The following is a 19,426-nucleotide window of genomic DNA, read 5'->3' as shown; positions in this document are numbered from 1 at the left end:
AGTTCAATAAGGTGTTGACCCTCCTCTAGCCTGGATACAAGCTGCCACACGGCGTGGCATAGACCGATAAAGCTCCCGGATGGTCTCTTGCGGTATTTCCTGCCAAATTCGATCCAATTGTCGAACGAGGTCATCAACATTCCGTGCCAGATGCAATCGCCTTCCCATCATATCCCAGACATGCTCGATGGGAGAGAGATCTGATGATCTGGCAGGCCAAGGAAGAGTTTGACAAGCTTGCAGACAGTTCATAGCAACACGTCCCGTATGTGGTCTGGCGTTGTCCTGCTGAAAAACCAGCCCTGGGCGCTGCAAAAGGAACGGTAGCAAAACAAGTCTTAGGATGTCGTCGACGTATCGCTGTGCAGTAAGTGCACCTCTAATGACGATCAAAGGGGTCCGGCTGTCAAAGGAAATGGCACTCCAGACCATAATGCCTTGTTGAGGGCCAGTGTGGAGTACAATAGTGAAGGCAGGATCCCCCCTCTGCCCTGTGCGTCTCCAAACACGTCTTCGATGATCGTCAGGACACAGTTGGAAGCGGGATTCGTCGCTAAAGACTATAAGTCCCCAGTCGGCATCATTCCAGCCATATCTGTTCAAAACATTCATGCATACGAAATTTCAAAGCAATCGGATGATTGCTTCTTGGTGCGTCGATTTTTTTGTTATAGAGTGTATAATGATTCTGCATGGTAATGCCATACCTTGTAATTTTCATCATATGTGTTGTGCTGTGAGATACTAAATTAAGACTGGAGAACTAACAACATAGAGAGTGGCACACTAAAAACATATTACAACTTGCCTAAAATTGGATATCTATCAAAAACGTATTACTCAGTTTTAGAAATGTAAAGGACAGTCTCGCGTTTGAAAATAAACGTCATGGATGCTAAACAGTGAATGCTTATGCAATCCTACAATTGTTGATTCTCTGCAACATGGATATAAACTATTGGTTGCAGACTATAGAATTAGTTATATTATAAAAAGCATACGAATTGGATATGAACTCGATGTGTTGGACAGTTTTCTTAATCAAATGACTGGATGCTAAAGAGCTCTATTTTCTGTTCTATGTAGTATTATAACAAGCATTATGAAATAGATTGTGCAATGCTACATTATTATTCGTTACAATTCAAGTAACTAAGCTATTATAGATTAATTTCAATCTGCGGAGTTATGTTGACCCATGTAGTTATAATGTAAAAAAATATAATATAAAAGCATGCGAATTAGACAATACCTTTTTATTTTGTATACTCAAAAGAATTAAAGCAGCTGATCTTTTTTTTCTATCCTATGTAATTATTTTAACAAGCATTGTTAGAAATAGATTCTGTATCGCTACATGTCTTTTTGTAATTATCACTGCAACAATATTAAATTCTATTTTCATGCGGTAAAATTAATTTTCTTTTGTAAATATTTTAAAAAAGAATGCAAATTGGGCATGGCAAAGAACATTTGATCTCATGTTATTAAAACAAGATTAAAAGTGGATGCTATAATGCCGTATTTTCTATCCCGCATAATTATTATGGCAAGCATATGAAATTTGCTTAGTAGCACAATATTATCATACATAATATATCATAATAAAGATTTCATTGTTGGCTCCAAGTTCTAGAATTGTGTTTTTCCGTGTAATTGTTATGAAGTGTTCATTATTTGTTGGGCTAAGTCAGTGTTTCCCAAAGTGTGGTACGCGTACCCCCAGGGGTACTTGAACAGTTTAGCGGGGGTACGTGTTCTTATGCGAAATATCTTGCAACAAACGAAAATTTCAAGAATTTCTATTTAAAAACAAAGCTAGCCATGAAAATTTACGATTACGTGTTTTTCTATCTGCTATTTTTTGCTAAGTTGACAGTTAATAATTAGTGGTGTCAACAGCCAGTTGTGATTTGTAACTTTTGTGCAATTTTTTATAGTAAAAAATGCATTAATATTTTTATTAGGGGTACACAGCGTTACGAAAAATTTAGAAAGGGTACACGAAAGTCATAAGTTTGGGAAACACTGGGCTAAGTAATCTAAACAAGCACAAAAGATGATGATGCAAATGTGCCTTTTTCTGTCAGACGTAATTAGTGTATCGTACACAAAATAAATTCTGAAATACTTCGATTCATTTTCAGAATCGTCACATCTTAACGTCTGTTAATTGATAGTGCTATTTTCTTAGTTATAGCACAAATAGTGGAAACACTAGATAGAGATGAAAAAAGAAAGATGCAGAATTATGAATTACTATGATTTCTTCTCGATTTTTGTTGTCGCCAGAACGCGTTCAGTAGAACTAAATCGCTGACATATTGAAAATTCATAAAATATTCTTTTTTTTTTATAGTCTAGCATCATCAGGGTGGCCACCCACCTGGAAAACCTGGAATTATCAGGGAATTTTTTTATACTGGAAAAAACCTGGAAAATTCAGGGAAATTTGAATAGAAACCTGGAAAAATCAGGGAATTGTAAAGAAAAGCTGTAAATTTTTTCTGCAATATTTTTTTCAATTTCACTAATTTAAATTACGTACTAATTTTCTTAATTTAAATTATTTTATCCCTCCCATTTTTTAGACTGAAATGTATTGCCAAACAGTCTAAATATCATTAACTTAACAATACTTTGCTTCCATCAAAATTTGCACCATTATAACCCTGTTAAACTAGAATGCCACATAGATTTCTTCCATGGTTGCTAAACGATTGTAGAAACATTTGACTTCTTTGGAGACTATGGGACTGTGCAATTTAAGAAAGGCAAAGATTGTGGTGGAAGAAGGAGTTAGGATATTTGCTTTTGTTTTTAATTTCTATGTTCGACACCATGGAATTACCCAATTGTAAAAACAAAAACCATTGGCTAATCTAAACTAAGAAACCACGTGGTTAGATTGAAATTCTTTAAATATTCTAATAAGAAAAAATATGTTTTTCTATAGAATATGCAACAAGAAATTTGACAATTTTGCCTTTACGAATATTGGATATCTCTTAAAATAATAATGCTAATTCGAAACAAACAACATAATTTAAATATTTGACTTTGGATATTAGTTTAAAGAAAATTATATTAATGTATTTTATAAAGAGCACTGTTTGGATCAGTATAAAATGGCTCTATATTGAAATGTAAATAAATATAAAAATTTATTGATGTATAATCACATGGAATTATTTTCTTTTACTTAATGAAAATATTTTAAACAGTACTTATCCAAGGTTTTTTAACAGTACTTATCCAAGGTTTTTTAATAGTACTTATCCAAGGGTCACTCTGTATTTGCTATTTGATACATTTTGTGCAAAAAGTACTTAGTAATTTTAAAAAAAATTTATTCATTAAAAACAATTTATTCTACAATACTAAACATATTATTTTCTCCCTATCTATTAAATATGATATATTGAGAATAACATTTTAAATAAAATACTTCATAATATTGACATGTTTTTTGTACCCACCTACAATTAATGATAAAAAAGAATAGCACGCTGACCTGGAAAATTTAAGATTTTTACTGGAAAAATCAGGGAAATTTAAAATCTGATTTGAGTGGCCACCCTGATCATCTTTTTTCGATTTAAAACTATCAATCCAACTTCTTAGTTTTTTACTGTAAGAATCACGTTTCAATGGAAAAAAATTTAAATGATGACGTTTGAAAATTATGTTACTGGAACTCTAGAGCGCATACCTTATACATTTATACAAAATTTTATTTCTGTCTCTTGAGTGGTATGATTGTTAACGGTTTACATGTTGGCAAATTTAATTTATATTCGTCCTGAATGTTCGAAATTAATTAAATAAAAAAAATAGTAAACTAAACAAAAAATTTTATCTTTTTTACTTATAATAATATTATTGGAAGAGAGATGATTGATGTGTTCGAGTAATATCACAAATTCGAAAGTTATAACGCTAAATTATCAATTGTTCGATTTCTTTCATCAAAACAAAACAAAAATTCAGAGTTTAAAGCTTATTTTTTTATACTGATTCTCTTGATTAACACCTTAATGACTAAAAAGTTTTCCGAGTTTTAGGCTTATTCCTTACTTCGATTATCTTGATAATCTCTGATTGATTTAAAAAAATGTATTCTGAATTTTAGACTTATTTCTAACGTTATAGCTGTCTTGATTGAATCACAACATTCCCGTAGTTTTAAAGCTTATTCCTTTAAAGCTAATTCAATTGATTATCCACTTGATTGAATAAACAAAAATTGGAATTTTTTAATTATTCCTTACAATAATTCCTTTGATTGAGTCAAATTCTTTTCACAATTTTAAGTTTATTTCTTAATTTTGATCCGAATATCCGAAAATTGTTGGAGTTTTTGACTTATTCTTTACATTAATTCTCTTGATTTCATACAAAAATATTCCCTGCTATCGTTTTGTATTAAGTAAAAAAAAAAAAATTGGTGGCGATAATGATTAATGGACTATTATTCATAAAATTGCAAAAAAGTACTCATAAAGAAGCTGTTTAGCTGTCTGGAGACTAGACTTAATTTAAGTTTCATGCGAACGTTAGATAGGGAACGAGATAATTTATCAAGGACGCTGCTATGGAAACAACGATAGATTTAATAGCAATATAATACATATTTATCACCTTAAAATTGTTTTTTTAATTTATGAACTTAGAATCAAGTCAAGGCTTTTATATAAACACATCAATTAAAAATATTCTAGAAAATTAAATAATTATTAATTGTTACATTATTTTTTCGTTATACGACATCGTTAGAACGATGTAACGACACGTTATACGACACGTAACGTTATACGACATACGTTAGAAAAACATCGCAGCAGTCAAATACATTTGTTGTTAAACTCAGACTGATGAATAGTCACAGTCACAATATTCTGCACTTTATTTGTCACAACTTTTTGCAATGAACACTTAGTTCTTTGAGTAACAGTTGATAAGAAAGGTACAAGGTCAAATCTGATATTCTGAAAGATTTTAACCCTTTGACGCAAAATTTTTATTAAACATATTTTAAATGTTTTTTTTTTCATTATTTTGTATTAATTTAGGTCAAAATAAGTGAAAAATATTATATCCAGCATTTTAATACTTTATCGTTAGGAAATACAACATGATACACTTTTTTTTCTGTGTTAAAGGTAAAATCTTCAAAACAATAATTTTTTCAAATTTGCACTTATTTAGATCTAAGAGAAACAGTTATTCATCATTAAATTTTCTTTATTTTACAAAATCAATAATTAATAGTTTTTTGAAAATTTGAATTTAAGAAAATGTTTTTCCCTTTTTTTGAATTTTATATTTTAGTGCAATTATAATTCCGGTAATCTAACAGATTTTTTTTTAGTAATTATTAGACCGTTTTTTTTATAATTAACAAATACCAAAATATTTTTTTGATTGTAATTTTTTTTGAATGCCCACCTGGGGAATGACCTTTCGTCATACGGGCATCTGAAGGGCAGATTTGTTGGCCACTCTTTCAGGGGCACCATATTAGGTGGGTCAACGTTGCTCCCGCATCAAGGACAGATAGTACAAAAAATGAAAGAACGTCCATGCCTCGCCCGGGATTCGAACCCAGAACAAACTATATAAGAGACACGCCGGTGTTCCGCCTACGTTAAAGGGTTAAAGCAAAAGAGATTAGACAAAAAATCACAGATTTGGCAAAATGTTTATAAATGTTCGAAATAATTACCGGAATATACCGAATAATACGCTGATAAATAGCAGCCGAAACCTAAACTTGACGCAAGAAACCTACACAGTGAGAAATTTTCAATGCTTTAGAAAAATACTGTCACGTGGACCTGCATTCGGAAATCTTTCGCTCCGCCCATTATCCTACATTCACAAATCATTCGCTTTTTCCAGCATCGCTGCAATCAAAATCATTCGTTGTTTAATTCACACTAATGAATATTCACATCGTTTTGCACTTTATACTAGACAAGTTTTTAGCGTAAGAAGGATGTGTGCTAATGCTATTTCAATATGATTTGATATTGGGATACCTACAAGTGACGTAGTTTAAGTATCTCGACCCTGATTGGTTGTTGAAACGTGGCATTTGTTTACGTTTGAAACTGTTCTTTCCATTCTATTTCGAGTAAGCCAACACCGTCAGGTATCAATTCTCTTAAGTGACACATTCTATATTCATACACAAAGATTTTTTCCCAAGAATTTCTTTTTTTTCCATATATTTCTTAATTAACACAAAAGGCAGGCATGAAGCCACGTAGAACATCAATATACTAATTATGTAGCGATGTTGCCAGGTACACAATACAAAAATATGTCACGGTTACAATAAAATATATAAACAAATAAATCTAAGTTAAGTAAAAGACGTAGACGAGAAAAAATTATATTTCAACAATATTCCTGTGTTCAATATGATGCTGTATTTAATTAACTTCACGTTAATTAGTATTCTAACTTATATGGAGAAACTTAGCTTAACTTTAAAGCGTCATTTCGCTTATAAATGATCCGCTGGCCCTGGTGTCATAGGTCACATAGGTATGCATGATCTTCTTCTTCTTGTAGTGCAAGCTCCCAATTGTGAATAAATCGTACAACGAAATTCTAAACAAAAATCAAATTATTACTAACACTTAAAGACAATTTAATTATTTTTAAAACAATTCTAAAGAAAGTTTTATGGAAAAATAATTTCAAATTGAGATTTTTTAAAATTTTGGATTATTTTGTTCATTATACGAATACATGGACGAAAACATAATGCTCTACACGATTTTCAAAACAAATTCAAATATTTTTAGAAACATGTAAAGTATGCATTGTTTCTTTTTTTAAAATTTTAATGATTCTGAGCAAAATATGTCAGAAATATAATAAGTCAATTGAAATGAAAAAGAAATTTATTATAATATATTAACAGTGAAGTTGTTTAAAATCTGTACAAAAACACCTACATTATTTATTCAAACTATTCTTGCAAAATATTACTAATAATTTTGGGTGACTAGTGGTTATTTTGTAGAAAAACGTTGTTTCACTATCAGCAAACTAGATCAAGAAAATAAACCATTGCATTGAATTACTTTTACTACGACTTTAAATTTTAAATTATTCATGGTGTTCTTATAGCTGTACTTATAACTGTATAGTATCAACCAACTCCATCGTTTTTTTTTTTAGAAATTTCATACTTAACGATCTAATAATTATTTATCTCCTAATTCTAATAATTATTTTTTTTTATCGCTGAACTTATTAATTATATGCATTAATTATGGTCCTAATAGTTTGGCCGGAAGAGCGGTCCGAAGTTTAGAGCCCCTTAAAGTTAATTTCATTTTTTGCGTGTTTCGCTATGCAAAAAAATAACTTTTAATTCCATGAAAAAATTAACTTTTAGTAAATTTTTTTTTAATCATTTTCTTTAATATTAGTCCAAAAAAATTTGAATTGAAAAATAATTACTTGCAAAAAAAAAAATTTGAGCGAAATCGGTGAAATAGTTCTTGAGAAGTCGAATTTTAAAAAAGCCGTCTTTTAAATTCGTATTAGTTCAGACATTTCTGCATAGTTTCAATTATTCAGCATTAGGCACAAACAAACATAAGTCTTTGTTGTTGTTGTTTCTATGACAATTGCTTTGCTTGGTGAAACCAAGCGATTTTAAGACAGAGAAGCTTCTTGTTTTTCAGTGGCGCCATCTATGGCCAGGAATACGACTTCAACCACACACACGTCACAACACGTTTGAAAGGTCAGACCCTTTCATTCATTCATTACAGCATCCGCAGATCATAACTTTGACCTGAACCAGAGAACGATCGATCTCCGATTCAGTGCCCCCAGAGGAGAAACTTGGAACTTGGAGGACTTTATGACCCGACAGATTTAACGTGCTCCAGTCGCCATTTACTACACGTGGCGTCTTCGGCCGACGGGGTCGAACTAAATCTTTGTAGGATTTATGCAGTCACATGCTTAAAGATAGCATTTTTATTTTTATAAGTTTGCAACTGTTTTTAAATATATGATGATGTCATTTATTTAAAAATGCAATGAAGTCACATCGATAATATAGGGTCGATATTATATCTATTTTATATGGTCGATATTATATCAATCGATATTATTTTGATGATGATCGATATTAGATCGGTAACTTCTTGAAAACACTGTCTCAATATATGTAAACTAGTCAAGTTTTTTTTTTCTTTTGAAGGAAAAAAAACAGTGTTGTGCATTATGTTGATAGAGTGGAAGTTGTTTACAGATTAGGAAATTATGGGGTTCAATTCTTGAAATGAAGAAAAAAATGATGAACATAGTTCTTTTCATAATCAGTCTTTTTTTTCTCCAGAAAAAATAAACATTTCTCTAATCTCAAGAGAAGAAAACTTAAATTACATCGCCAGTAACTAGTATATTTACCAGGACTTCATCTCAATGCACATTTAAAGTTTATACTTCAATTTTACTGTTAAATATTTAAAAATTATTTTTTTATTTTATCAAATAAACAAATTTTGGTTAGGCTTATTCGATAGGCTAGTTTCGGTTTGTGTTTGAATAAATCTTTCCGAGATTTAACAACTGGTTTCTTAACAAGTTATCAAACTTGTCCAGTGGGCTAATGTGTACAAAAACAACTTCCTTAAAAAAAAAATTATTGTGGAAAAACTTAACAACTTTGTAATTTCCGATATTAAGCAGAATGCAGGAGCTATTGTTAAATATCCAAATTATTATTAAGTATATCCAAACTATTGTTAATATCCAAATTATTGTTCTAAAAAAAAAGACTTAATGAGTTAAAATTTATATTTAATATAGTTTTTTGACAAATTTGTAAAAAATATCCCCATTAACCACCTATCCCTTATACTTTTCAGAAGAAAAAAAAAAGTATTCGACCGATTTCTTTAATGCTTAGTATTTCGTCATTTAAAGTAATAAGTATTTTTCTCCGTGTTTTTTCAGCTTGTGCAGTCCCGCCCTTATTTTGGTCAAGAATCCAAATCCGTCGGAAAAAAAAGGCATGTTTTAACTGAAAACTATTTTTCTTATGTCTGATTCACTAGTTAAATCGATGTGATCCATAATCTAATCAATTATCATATTTGATGTCAATCCTTATTTGAACTATTAATGTAGGCACTTACATCGTAAAAATTCGTTCTTTAAAAAGAAATTATTCTAAGTGATATTTTTGTTCCTTTTCGGTTAACTCTACGTATACTGAATGAAGTGGATTCATTTTCACTTTCACTTTCGTTCACTATAAGTTTCGACGCTTGCGTTGCTCTCGATTTAAAGGAAACTTAACATAGACATTTAAGTTTCTCACTTTATTTAAGTTTCAAAAAGAAAATTTGGACATCACTTGCAAGTTATTTCCACACAAATGGCACAGGTAAGGTAACGGAGTATTTTTTTATTTAAATTATTTTATCGCAAGATGTAATTCTAATTTAATGATACATAATTTAATAGTCTGCAGCAATTCTAATTCATTTTTAGGCTAATGATGTATTACATATGCTATAAAACGTCACGTGTTGTATTTATTCAATTCCTACAATTGGGTATAATATGAAAAAAACACAACTACTTCGATTTAGTAGGAACAACATATGACGCAATGCTAAACGAATGGAATTTAGTTGTTGTTCATTTAGTTATGGTTATTAGTAGTTGTTGTTATTTGTCTTAGTTGTTGTTGTTTATTTAGTTGTATTTAGTTTCAATAACTTTTCTTTATAATGCAATAAAATCTGGCGAGCAGCTATTTAAACGATCGAACACTTCGTTTGTTTATTTGTGGCTTGAAGTTAGGCTCGCAGAAAATGCCGTTCATGGGTTAAATTTAGTAGGAACAACACAACCTGTGACGTAGGCTATATTATACCCAATTAGTTCACACTCTACTTATATCTTCATACCTGCCAACTTGTAATCCTTTCGAGGATGATTTTCCCTAGTGGTAGTAATTTAAATTACAATTTTAGGTAGAAATATAAGCTGTATTGATATTCAAACCTGAAAAGGAAAATATATGAATTATTCCATCAATAAATGCCATAAGTTTGTTAATATCTTCATTATTTTATGAGTTATTAAACACCAAAATGGGTCCGGGAATTTATAAACACCCTGTATATTTCTTTGTGCCACTAAATCCTACATCCAATCCAATCCTTAAATATATTTATATATTTTGTTCAAATTTTCTATCGTTAATAAAATACTTTTTATTAATCCACTCAAGCTCAAATACATTTTTATAAACTTGTAGTGGAGTTGACACTTGGATGTTAATAGAGTTTTTTCAAATATTAATTAATTAATTTTAGTTTTATATGTGAGAAAAAATTGTAATTATTTAATAAAAAGTAACTAAATAAAAATTTCTTTGTTGGCTTAAGAAGGAATTGAATTTAAAAATATTTTTTAATATTACTTTCTTTTTATATGCCCTTGTATTTATTTTTTATTTGCTATAAGAAATGCACTAATGGTACACGTAAAGTATGTTTACTTAAAATTATGCAATGTAAAGTAAAATTTAATTATGTTTGCTAATGTGTCAATTATTTTTACTTTCGGTTTCTATCTGCAAGTTATATTACCTCGTATTACGCAAAAGCGCGTTTTTTACATTGTTTTATTCAACGTTTTCACAATTCATTCAAACACAATGCATTTCGGAGCTCCGTCGGTACATAGCGTATGAAAGCGCCAATCATTTTTCAGGCTTCATTTCCCACCCTCTGAAATCGAACCGAAAATCTTTTTGTGGTTGCTAATATACTCAAGAAAAGAGTTCTTTATGTCAGAAACTAATTATTTTATCATGATCATGTAAAGCCTTAAAAAATTATTTTGCATTTGTTAATGTATATGGTACTTAAAAATATTTTTAGCGCTTAAAAAGTGCTTTTTTTTGTTGAAAGATTTGGCTACACACCCTGTAATTGTATTCTGCACTCAATTGAAAGTTGTAGCATAAAAATATTACCGATTATATTAATGATTTTTTTGTTAAGAAAAGGATTAAATAAGAAAATAATTTAGTTTTTAAATGTTAGAAAAATGTGTTATGCATATTTCAGCGTGGCACCTCTATGCCAATTCTGTTCGAATCTCAATACCGTACGAAAGAAAAGATTTATTTCCAATGCATCAAGTCTTGATTAAGGAAATTTGGAAAAACAAACGTAATATTTCGGGTATAATAAATTAAAATGTATTAATTTGTTTCACAAGAACTTTTACTTCTATTTTATGTTTTGTTCTAACAAAGTAATTAATAACTGAACTTATCTTTCACACATTTCCTTGTATTTATTCTTATCCGTGAATCGGCAAATAAAAGAGCTATAAAAGATGTCGAATAACAATATGCGCTAAGAGAAATTTATACATTTTACTAGAAGTTGACATTACATATCGACATAAGATGAAAATTAGTGCTTATTTCCTGAGATAACAATGGTGGAACTGACAAAAGGCAGAGGCAGCAAAGAAAGACTAATAGTGGGATTCGTAAGTCATTACATATTTTAGTTCTAAATCTTACCTTGAGAAGTAGTTAGTCAATATATTCTTAATTTTTTTTAAATCTTTATTATACGAAAATAGGCACAATTTGAAATGCGCGTTAGAAAAAATGACCGTATCTCAAAATTAAGAAAATTTACTAGTCATTTCAAACAATGATTACATATTCCCAAATGATTACATATTTAGTTATAACAGACTGTTCTGAGTGTAAAGTAAGTAATTGTAAACAATGATTATTCGTAGTATTCATATTAATTTGGTACATGCATTTGTAAACATAACACTAACGTGATAAAACTTTTAAAACATTGTTTACCATTGAAAAAAAGTAAATGATTAGATATTTATTTATAACCGACTATTCTGAGTATAAAATAAGTAATTAAGAAAATTGATTATTCGTAGTATTCATATTAATTTGGTACATGCATTTGTAAACATAACACTAACGTGCTAAAAATTTTAAAACATTGTTTACCACTGAAAAAAAGCAAATGATTAGATATTTATTTATAACCGACTATTCTGAGTATAAAATAAGTAATTAAGAAAATTGATTATTCGTAGTATTCATATTAATTTGGAACATTTGTAAGCATAACACTTAAGTGCTAAAAATTTTAAAACGTTGTTTACCATTGAAAAAAGGTATTGTGTTATATCTCTGATGCGTGCATTTTGAGCTACGTAAATTTTTTCCGATGCAAATATCAAACTATGTTCATTATCTTAAAACGGATGACTTTTGAGCTATGTAAATTTTTTCAAACGCGAATGTCAAGCTATGAGCAATTATTAATGGTGGTGCATTTTGAGCTGTCAAATGTGAATGTATGTCAAGCTATGTTTAATACGTTAAAATTTCGTATTTTGAGCTGTGTAAATTGTTTCAAACGCGAATGACAAGCTATGTTACTTTCCTTAAAAAGGCGCATTTTGAGCTGAGTAAATTCTTTCATGCGCTAACGTCAAGTCATGTTCATTGCCATAAAACTATAACTATAAGTAACTATAAGGTAACCACCTGTCTAACATGAGCCGCTAAAAAAAATGCACCGCAAGTGGTAAACTTCCTCTATTTCTACGATGAAAATAAATTTAACAGATAACTACTTTCAGAAGGTAAACCTCCATGAATAGGAAAATATGATTTTTAAACAAATTTAACAATGTAGTTTTCGTAATGTTGAGTTAATAATGTAGAATAAAACCTTTACATTTTAAACATTCTTATTGTTACAGCTAAAGGTTTGGATGTGTTCGTGAGAACTTGAGTTTGAATCCCACCGACCGAAATATCCCCGTGTATTAAACACGAACGGGTGCGCTTTAAATCTGCTGCCGGGGTCACAAAGTACTCCAAGCTCCTATATCAAACCAATACCTCTGGGGGTACTGAATTGGAGATTGATCGTTCTCTGGTTTAGGTCGAAATTACGATCTGTGGATGAAAGACTGGAAGTATGATCCCCGCAAAACGGACTGTGGCGTGTGTGTGTGGCTGAAGTCGCATTCTGGGCCATAGATTGCGCCACTGAAAAAAAACAAGAAACTCACCCTCCACCTTAAAAATTCGTTTGATTTCAAGCAGGCTTGCTGGTATAGTTAAGTAGCATAAGCAACAGCAACACTTAAAAGTTTAAGAATATTTTCTTTGAAAAAATAACTTTTTATCATAAAATAATTTCCCCTTACATTTACATAAAAATTATTCGAATTACGAATTTTGATTTTTATAAATATATGCCATTCCAAGTTTTTTTTTAGTTACTAATTTAGTTTCGTCACACTAGGTGATTTATCTTATATGTGATCTAATCAATTATAGTAATCTAATTAAGAAGTTAACTTCAAATATCTTAACAGCTACGCACAAAACTACACCTTAACTTAAATTATTTGAGAATATGTTCCCCAAATTTAAACTGTTCAATGATGCCATTAAACATTCTTTTTTTTTAAACTGTAAATAAAAGAAAAAAATAAAACTCCTTAAATGGCATACTGACTGAGTAATATTGAGTTGTTTATTTTAGTTAAGGTTGCGATATGTTTTTTTGAACTAAATAGTTCAATCTAGTCCGTGTCGTGGCATACATTCTCTTTATCGAAACTACATAGGATACAAATTCCACATTTATGAATTCGTTGTTTATCAATCTAATTCTTTTCGGTAAAAAAATAAATCCTATTCACGTTATTACATTCTTCAAAATAAAAAAAAATAATAATTTTTTCAAAAAAGTTTTTTTTAAATAAACATAAATATAATTATTTGTTTGCTAGAATTTTTTTTAATTGTTAGGCTTAGTTGCTTTCTCTAAAATTCAGACACTTTCTAAGTTCATGTGAGAAGTTCAGGCCACCATATATCATCCTTTGTCAACTCCTCTGCTCTGTATCAAAATGATATATTATCTCTCTATATTTAAAAATCTAAGTTTAACTTAACATTACATTTTATTTTTCTAAACAAAATAAGACTTATAAACTTGAAATTACGAAGGTTTGCAGAAAAAAGAGTACAATTTAATAAAAACAATTAACACTCGATAATTAGTTCGAGAATTATTTACTATTAGACTTGAAGTAAAAAATACCATGCGGACCGATCAAATGACTCGCAGAATGTAGATCCTCTGAAATGCAACTACAGAGTTGAAATTCGACGTACTGAAGAGTCATTTTTGTTTATGAACTTAACACGAGATTTTTTTTTTAATTCTAATTTGTTCTAAAATTATTTCAATTTTTAGTGCTTTTTTGAGAATTTTTTCAATTACTTTGTTTTGCTGCCCTAAAACTATGAGATTTAGAAACTTGAAATTACGATGTGTAAAAGAATGTACATGAAGTACGATGGAATGAAAACAATCTAACATTCAATAAAGTCGAGAATTATTAACTGTTTAAACTTGTAGTAAAAAATATCTTGCAGATCACTGTACATTCCGCAAAAATGCATCTATACAATCGAGTATTTTTTTTTTTCTTAATTCCAATTTGTTCGAAAGTTATTACAATATAAATAGCTTTTTTGTGACTTATTTTCACTTTATTTGACTTTAACTTATGATTATCCATTGTTGTAAAAAAATATTTTTATCTCTCTCGAGATTTTCATTTTATAAGCTCACACTTGACTTGATGACAAAAGTAAGAAACGCCAAAAATAAATAAAATTAAATAAAAATAAGAGTGAGATAGTGTTGCCAGATATGTTAATAATTTATTATGTCAAAATTTTTAAAAATATAAAAAATTTAAGAAAGATAAAACTGTTGCATTACTTTAATTTTGTGTTAACAAATGAAACTACTTCTTTATTGCTTCCTGTTATGTACCTCATTCTGTATTCGCTAGTTCAAATATTTTTTTTTCAAGTATAGTAGATTATTTTTCAAATCCAAACAATCGTTCATTTTGTATGTAACAAAATGTTCTATTATAAGATTATAATTATGTATTTTAAAAACAAAATGATCTTCGTTTTTGATAAATATCTACTTTAAATGAGAGGCTAGGATAATAATAGAGACTAAGACTAAGATGAGACCAGAGACAAAGATGAGAGGATAGGATAATAATAAATTAGAGATAAATGAGATAGGGTAGTTGAACGAAGCGAGTAGTAGTCGGAGACTCTACAATTATATGGTATATTTTAAAAAGGTTCAAGCAGTAAAAGTGACTTGATAATGTTTAAAGATGGGGTAATAGCATAAAAATGAAGAAAAAAAACTTTTTTCTCTCTCTTTTCTATAACGCAAGGAATAGTGGTATGCAAAGGCAAAAATGTATATGTTACGATTAAACTAATGAATCTGGTTATAGTAACTGGTTATTATTAATAATAATAGATGATTATAATTAATAATCAACGGCTATTAATAATCTTAACCGATTAATCACATTGATCGTAATATTTATGATTTTAATAAAATAATCTCTAAACAATTGTAACAACTTAATTTTTATTATTTAAAAAATCTCCTATCATCTATGGAATTGCCTAATTGGCAAAATGACAGTTATTTTCAAAAAAGTGGTTAAAAAAAACCTTCTTATTTTATCAGGTGATGAAGTATATGAATTTTCTTTAACCGCAATTTAATAAGTAAATCCTGTCACAGCTTTTGGCCTTGACGAATGCACTTTACCCACCTCAATTTTTTACGTACCCTCAATCACGTGATATTCTGACATAACTGTTCCGTAACTCGTGCACAACTACGTCATATTTTTATTGCTTCGTTCTTCTTTATTTATTTTTTAACCAATCATTTAATTTATTACTTAAACGGATTTATCAGGAAAATATCTCGTGACTTGAATTCGTGATAGAGATCGTGATAACAAAAAGAAAAGGGACTGTGGAACTTCATTTTGGGACAAAATCTGATCGAAAACGGTAGAATAGTACTTGTTAAATTGGATTTTAAAAACACGACTTTTTTTTAAATTCGATTTCTCAGAAACTATTCATCCGATTTGGCTCGGATTTTGTATTTTGCGTGAAAATAAATTCTTTGAAACATGAAATTAAATTCTTTAAAACAATGTAAGAAATTGTATACCTTACAATTCAAAATTATATCTACTTTTAATAAATAAAATAATAAATATTTATTAAAAACTATTTTTTTACATGTAATTATCTTCACATAAACGAATTTTATAATTGTGTACAAAGTTTTTCAAAGTTACTCAAAAAGTAAAAGTAACTCTAAGAGATTCAAAGTTGGGATCGCTCTCCGGACCAAACTATTATGAGCATATTTTAGGTGCACCCCCTATATTTTATGTGTCAGAAAGCCGAATCCAACGAAGAAAAAAATAAGTTTATTCAGAGAAAGTACATTTTTGTGTAATATCGTCTGTACAAATTAATTATCATATTTGAGATCATCCCGTGGGACCACAAAAATTGAGTCCTAGAACATGAAGATCCGAACATTAGATCAAAAGTTACTTAGGGTGATTCATTTTTTATTTACGATGACTATTCCTTTACCTCTTTTTGCTTCAATTTTTAATTTTAGTTCAATTATTTTTGCCCACAGCGGGGAAAAGAGATTTTAAAATACTTCATTTGTTGTCTCGTTACTCCTATTTTCGTGGGTGTATAGCTCTTAATGCTTAACACCCTAACCTAGTACACTTTAAACTGCCCCAGAAGACCAAGAAACACCCGAGTCATCATGTTATGGGATCAATTCTTGGACTATTTTCGAGTACTATGATGGAAAAAAAACCGCGTAAGCCTCCGTTTGTCATCTTAACAGCAATATATAGTTTGTCTAAAGTAAGAACTCCCGTAGCCATTCGTCTGGACCCGTGGTGGTAACTATGGTAACGAGGTATAACTATTTCAAGTAGGGATGTGGGTTCACTATTTAGGATCGTTTTTGGCTCAGGTGGGCGAGAGAAAGGGAATCTTTTTCGTCGGTCTATTGCAGTGTTTCCCAAACTTATGACTTTTGCGTACCCTTTCAAATTTTTAGTAACTCTGTGTATCCATTCATAAAAAAAATGAAAGTATTTTTTACGATAAAATAATTGCACAAAAGTTAAAAATCCCAACTGGCTGTTGACACCACTAATTATTAAGTGTTAACTCTGCAAAAAATAGCCAATAGAAAAATACGTAATCGTAAATTTTCATGACTAGCTTTGTTTTTAAATAAATTTTTTTATAATTTACGTTTGTTGCAAGTTATTTCGCATAAGAACGCATACCCCCGCTAAACTGTTCCCGTACCCCTGGGGGTACGCGTACCACACTTTGGGAAACACTGAGTGTATTGTTATGTATAAGTTATATTAAGTCTATTGTGTAAGTTAAGAGAAGCTATCCTCCCTGAAACGCGCTGTTCTTGTTTCCATAGCAGCAGACGGCCTCAGTCTTAGTGGCGGGGGGAGTTCTTGCAGTAGAAAAATTATACTCATTATGGTAAGTGTGTTTCATAAATGAAGCTGGATGGTGCACAGTCTATAACTGTTTATTCCCAATTTGTCCCTTTTGTAATTGCTGAGGAGGTCCGTGGCAAATTAAAATTATTTTGAGGGTGCTTGGAGAACGTGTTAGGAGGTCTGTGCGAGGTTTAATGTAAAGTAAAATGTTTGTGACCCATTTCTCTTATTTTGAAAGATAAAATAAATTAGTATTACCTTTAACGTGTTTTTAAAAAAATTAGGAGCATTTTAAAAGCCATCTGACGACTAAAATTTTTGAAGAACATAAAACGTCGATTTAGTGCGATTTTGAGACTCCGTAGCTCAACTCAAGAAATATACTAGAAATTATTTAAGCAAGAATTTGACTTCTTTATTTATGAAAGAATTTGACTAAAATTATTGCTCCTGGCAACAAACGAGTCGCTTTTTAATCCTTCCACGCAGAATTTTGATTTAACATATTTTTCCTGCTTTTTTCTTCTTTTTCCGTGTATTAATTTAGGTCGAAATAAGTGAAAAATATCATATTAAGCATTTAATAATTCTATGATTATTAAATACAGTATAAAAGCATAAAAAAAAGTTATTTCTTTTTAGTTAAAGATTAAATCTTTCAAACTCGGCTCACCTCCAAACAATACTTTTTCAATTTTGCAGTTATGTAGATTTAAGATAAGCAATTATTCATCTTTAAAATTTCAATTATTTTCAACGGATTTCGATTTATGACCTCCAAAATACAGGGGGGGGGGGTAACCGCAATCTGGGAAATATGGTCCAAATAGTTTGGTCTGGAGAGCGGCCCAAAGTTTGAACCCCTGAATGTTGATTTTACTTTTTGCGTATTTCGCCATATCTCGAGAACTTTTTCACAATTCTAAAATATGCTCATTCAAAGATAATTCCATGCAAAAATAAATTTTAGTAAATATTTATCATTTCTTATTATTTTATTTAATAATAATCGAAAAAATTTTGAATTGTAAGGTATACAATTTTTTTACATAATTTTAAAGTATGTAATTTTACATAGCACGGTTATTACGAATTCGGTTGAATAGTTCCTGAGAAATCGAATTTTAACTAAACGACTTCTTTAAAATTTGATATCTCAGGAACTATTCGACGGATTTCGCTCAAATTTTGTTTTGTCAAATTACGTACTTAATAATGAACTAAAAAATTGCATACCTTACAATTCAAAGTTTTTACCGACTATTATTAAATAATAAGATAAATATTTACTGCAATTTATTTTTAGCATGGAATTATCTTAGGATAAACAAATTTTATACTTGTGCGAAAAGCACTTTACAATTCGTTTAAAAAATTCTCGAGATATAGCGTAATACGCAAAAAATAAAATTGACATTAAGGGGTCCAAACTTTGAAGCGCATTCTTGACCGAAATATTGGGATCAGATTGTGGTTGCCCCCTGTATTTTGGGGGTCAAAAAATTCGAATCTGTTAAGAAAAAAGGTATGTTTATTTAGAGAAAGTACGTTTAGTGTAGTTACGTAACTTAAAATATCGTCTGCACTAATTAACTAGTATATTTGAGTTCACCCCCTCGAACCACTAAGATTGAACCCTAGAAAGTGAAAATACGATCATTACATCAAAAGTTTTTCCGTGTGGTCCGTTTTTTTATTTTAATTTTTGTTTGCACACTGTACATTGATAATAAAAATATAAAAAAACGTGACATATTGCTATCAATTGAAGAACTTCTTGTAATATTTACTTATCAAGCCTTTAGGTTGTGTTATTCAATAGTGATAGCCTGTCCGTTGAAATTGTTATAATTTTCCAAATTTTCCTTTTTTAAATATTTATTAAACATAACAATAGGAACACTAACATTTACACAAATAAACATAAAATTTTCCTGAT

At 29.9% G+C, this 19,426-nt stretch overlaps 2 protein-coding genes across 3 annotated transcripts in view; one reads left to right on the top strand and one right to left on the bottom strand.

Annotated features, from left to right (window-relative positions):
* LOC107455306 (proton-coupled amino acid transporter 1) overlaps positions 1-19,426 on the top strand; it is a 110,833-nt gene that overhangs the window by 7,483 nt on the left and 83,924 nt on the right. The window contains exon 1 of one of the 2 annotated variants that reach the window (XM_071182505.1): positions 9,301-9,424. The exons of the other annotated variant lie outside the window; for it this stretch is intronic. Within the exon in view, the coding sequence (XP_071038606.1) occupies positions 9,416-9,424 (9 nt within the window). The 5' untranslated portion in view covers positions 9,301-9,415. Of the gene's footprint in view, positions 1-9,300; positions 9,425-19,426 lie in introns of those variants that run through there. 2 annotated transcript variants of the gene reach the window in all.
* LOC139424817 (uncharacterized) overlaps positions 1-19,426 on the bottom strand; it is a 204,252-nt gene that overhangs the window by 173,034 nt on the left and 11,792 nt on the right. The window lies entirely within an intron of this gene.

Source organism: Parasteatoda tepidariorum, chromosome 6 (assembly GCF_043381705.1).
Source record: "Parasteatoda tepidariorum isolate YZ-2023 chromosome 6, CAS_Ptep_4.0, whole genome shotgun sequence".
Classification (NCBI taxonomy): domain Eukaryota; kingdom Metazoa; phylum Arthropoda; class Arachnida; order Araneae; family Theridiidae; genus Parasteatoda; species Parasteatoda tepidariorum.
The sequence above is the reverse complement of the archived record's forward strand: the minus strand, read 5'-3'. Positions and strand labels throughout refer to the sequence as shown.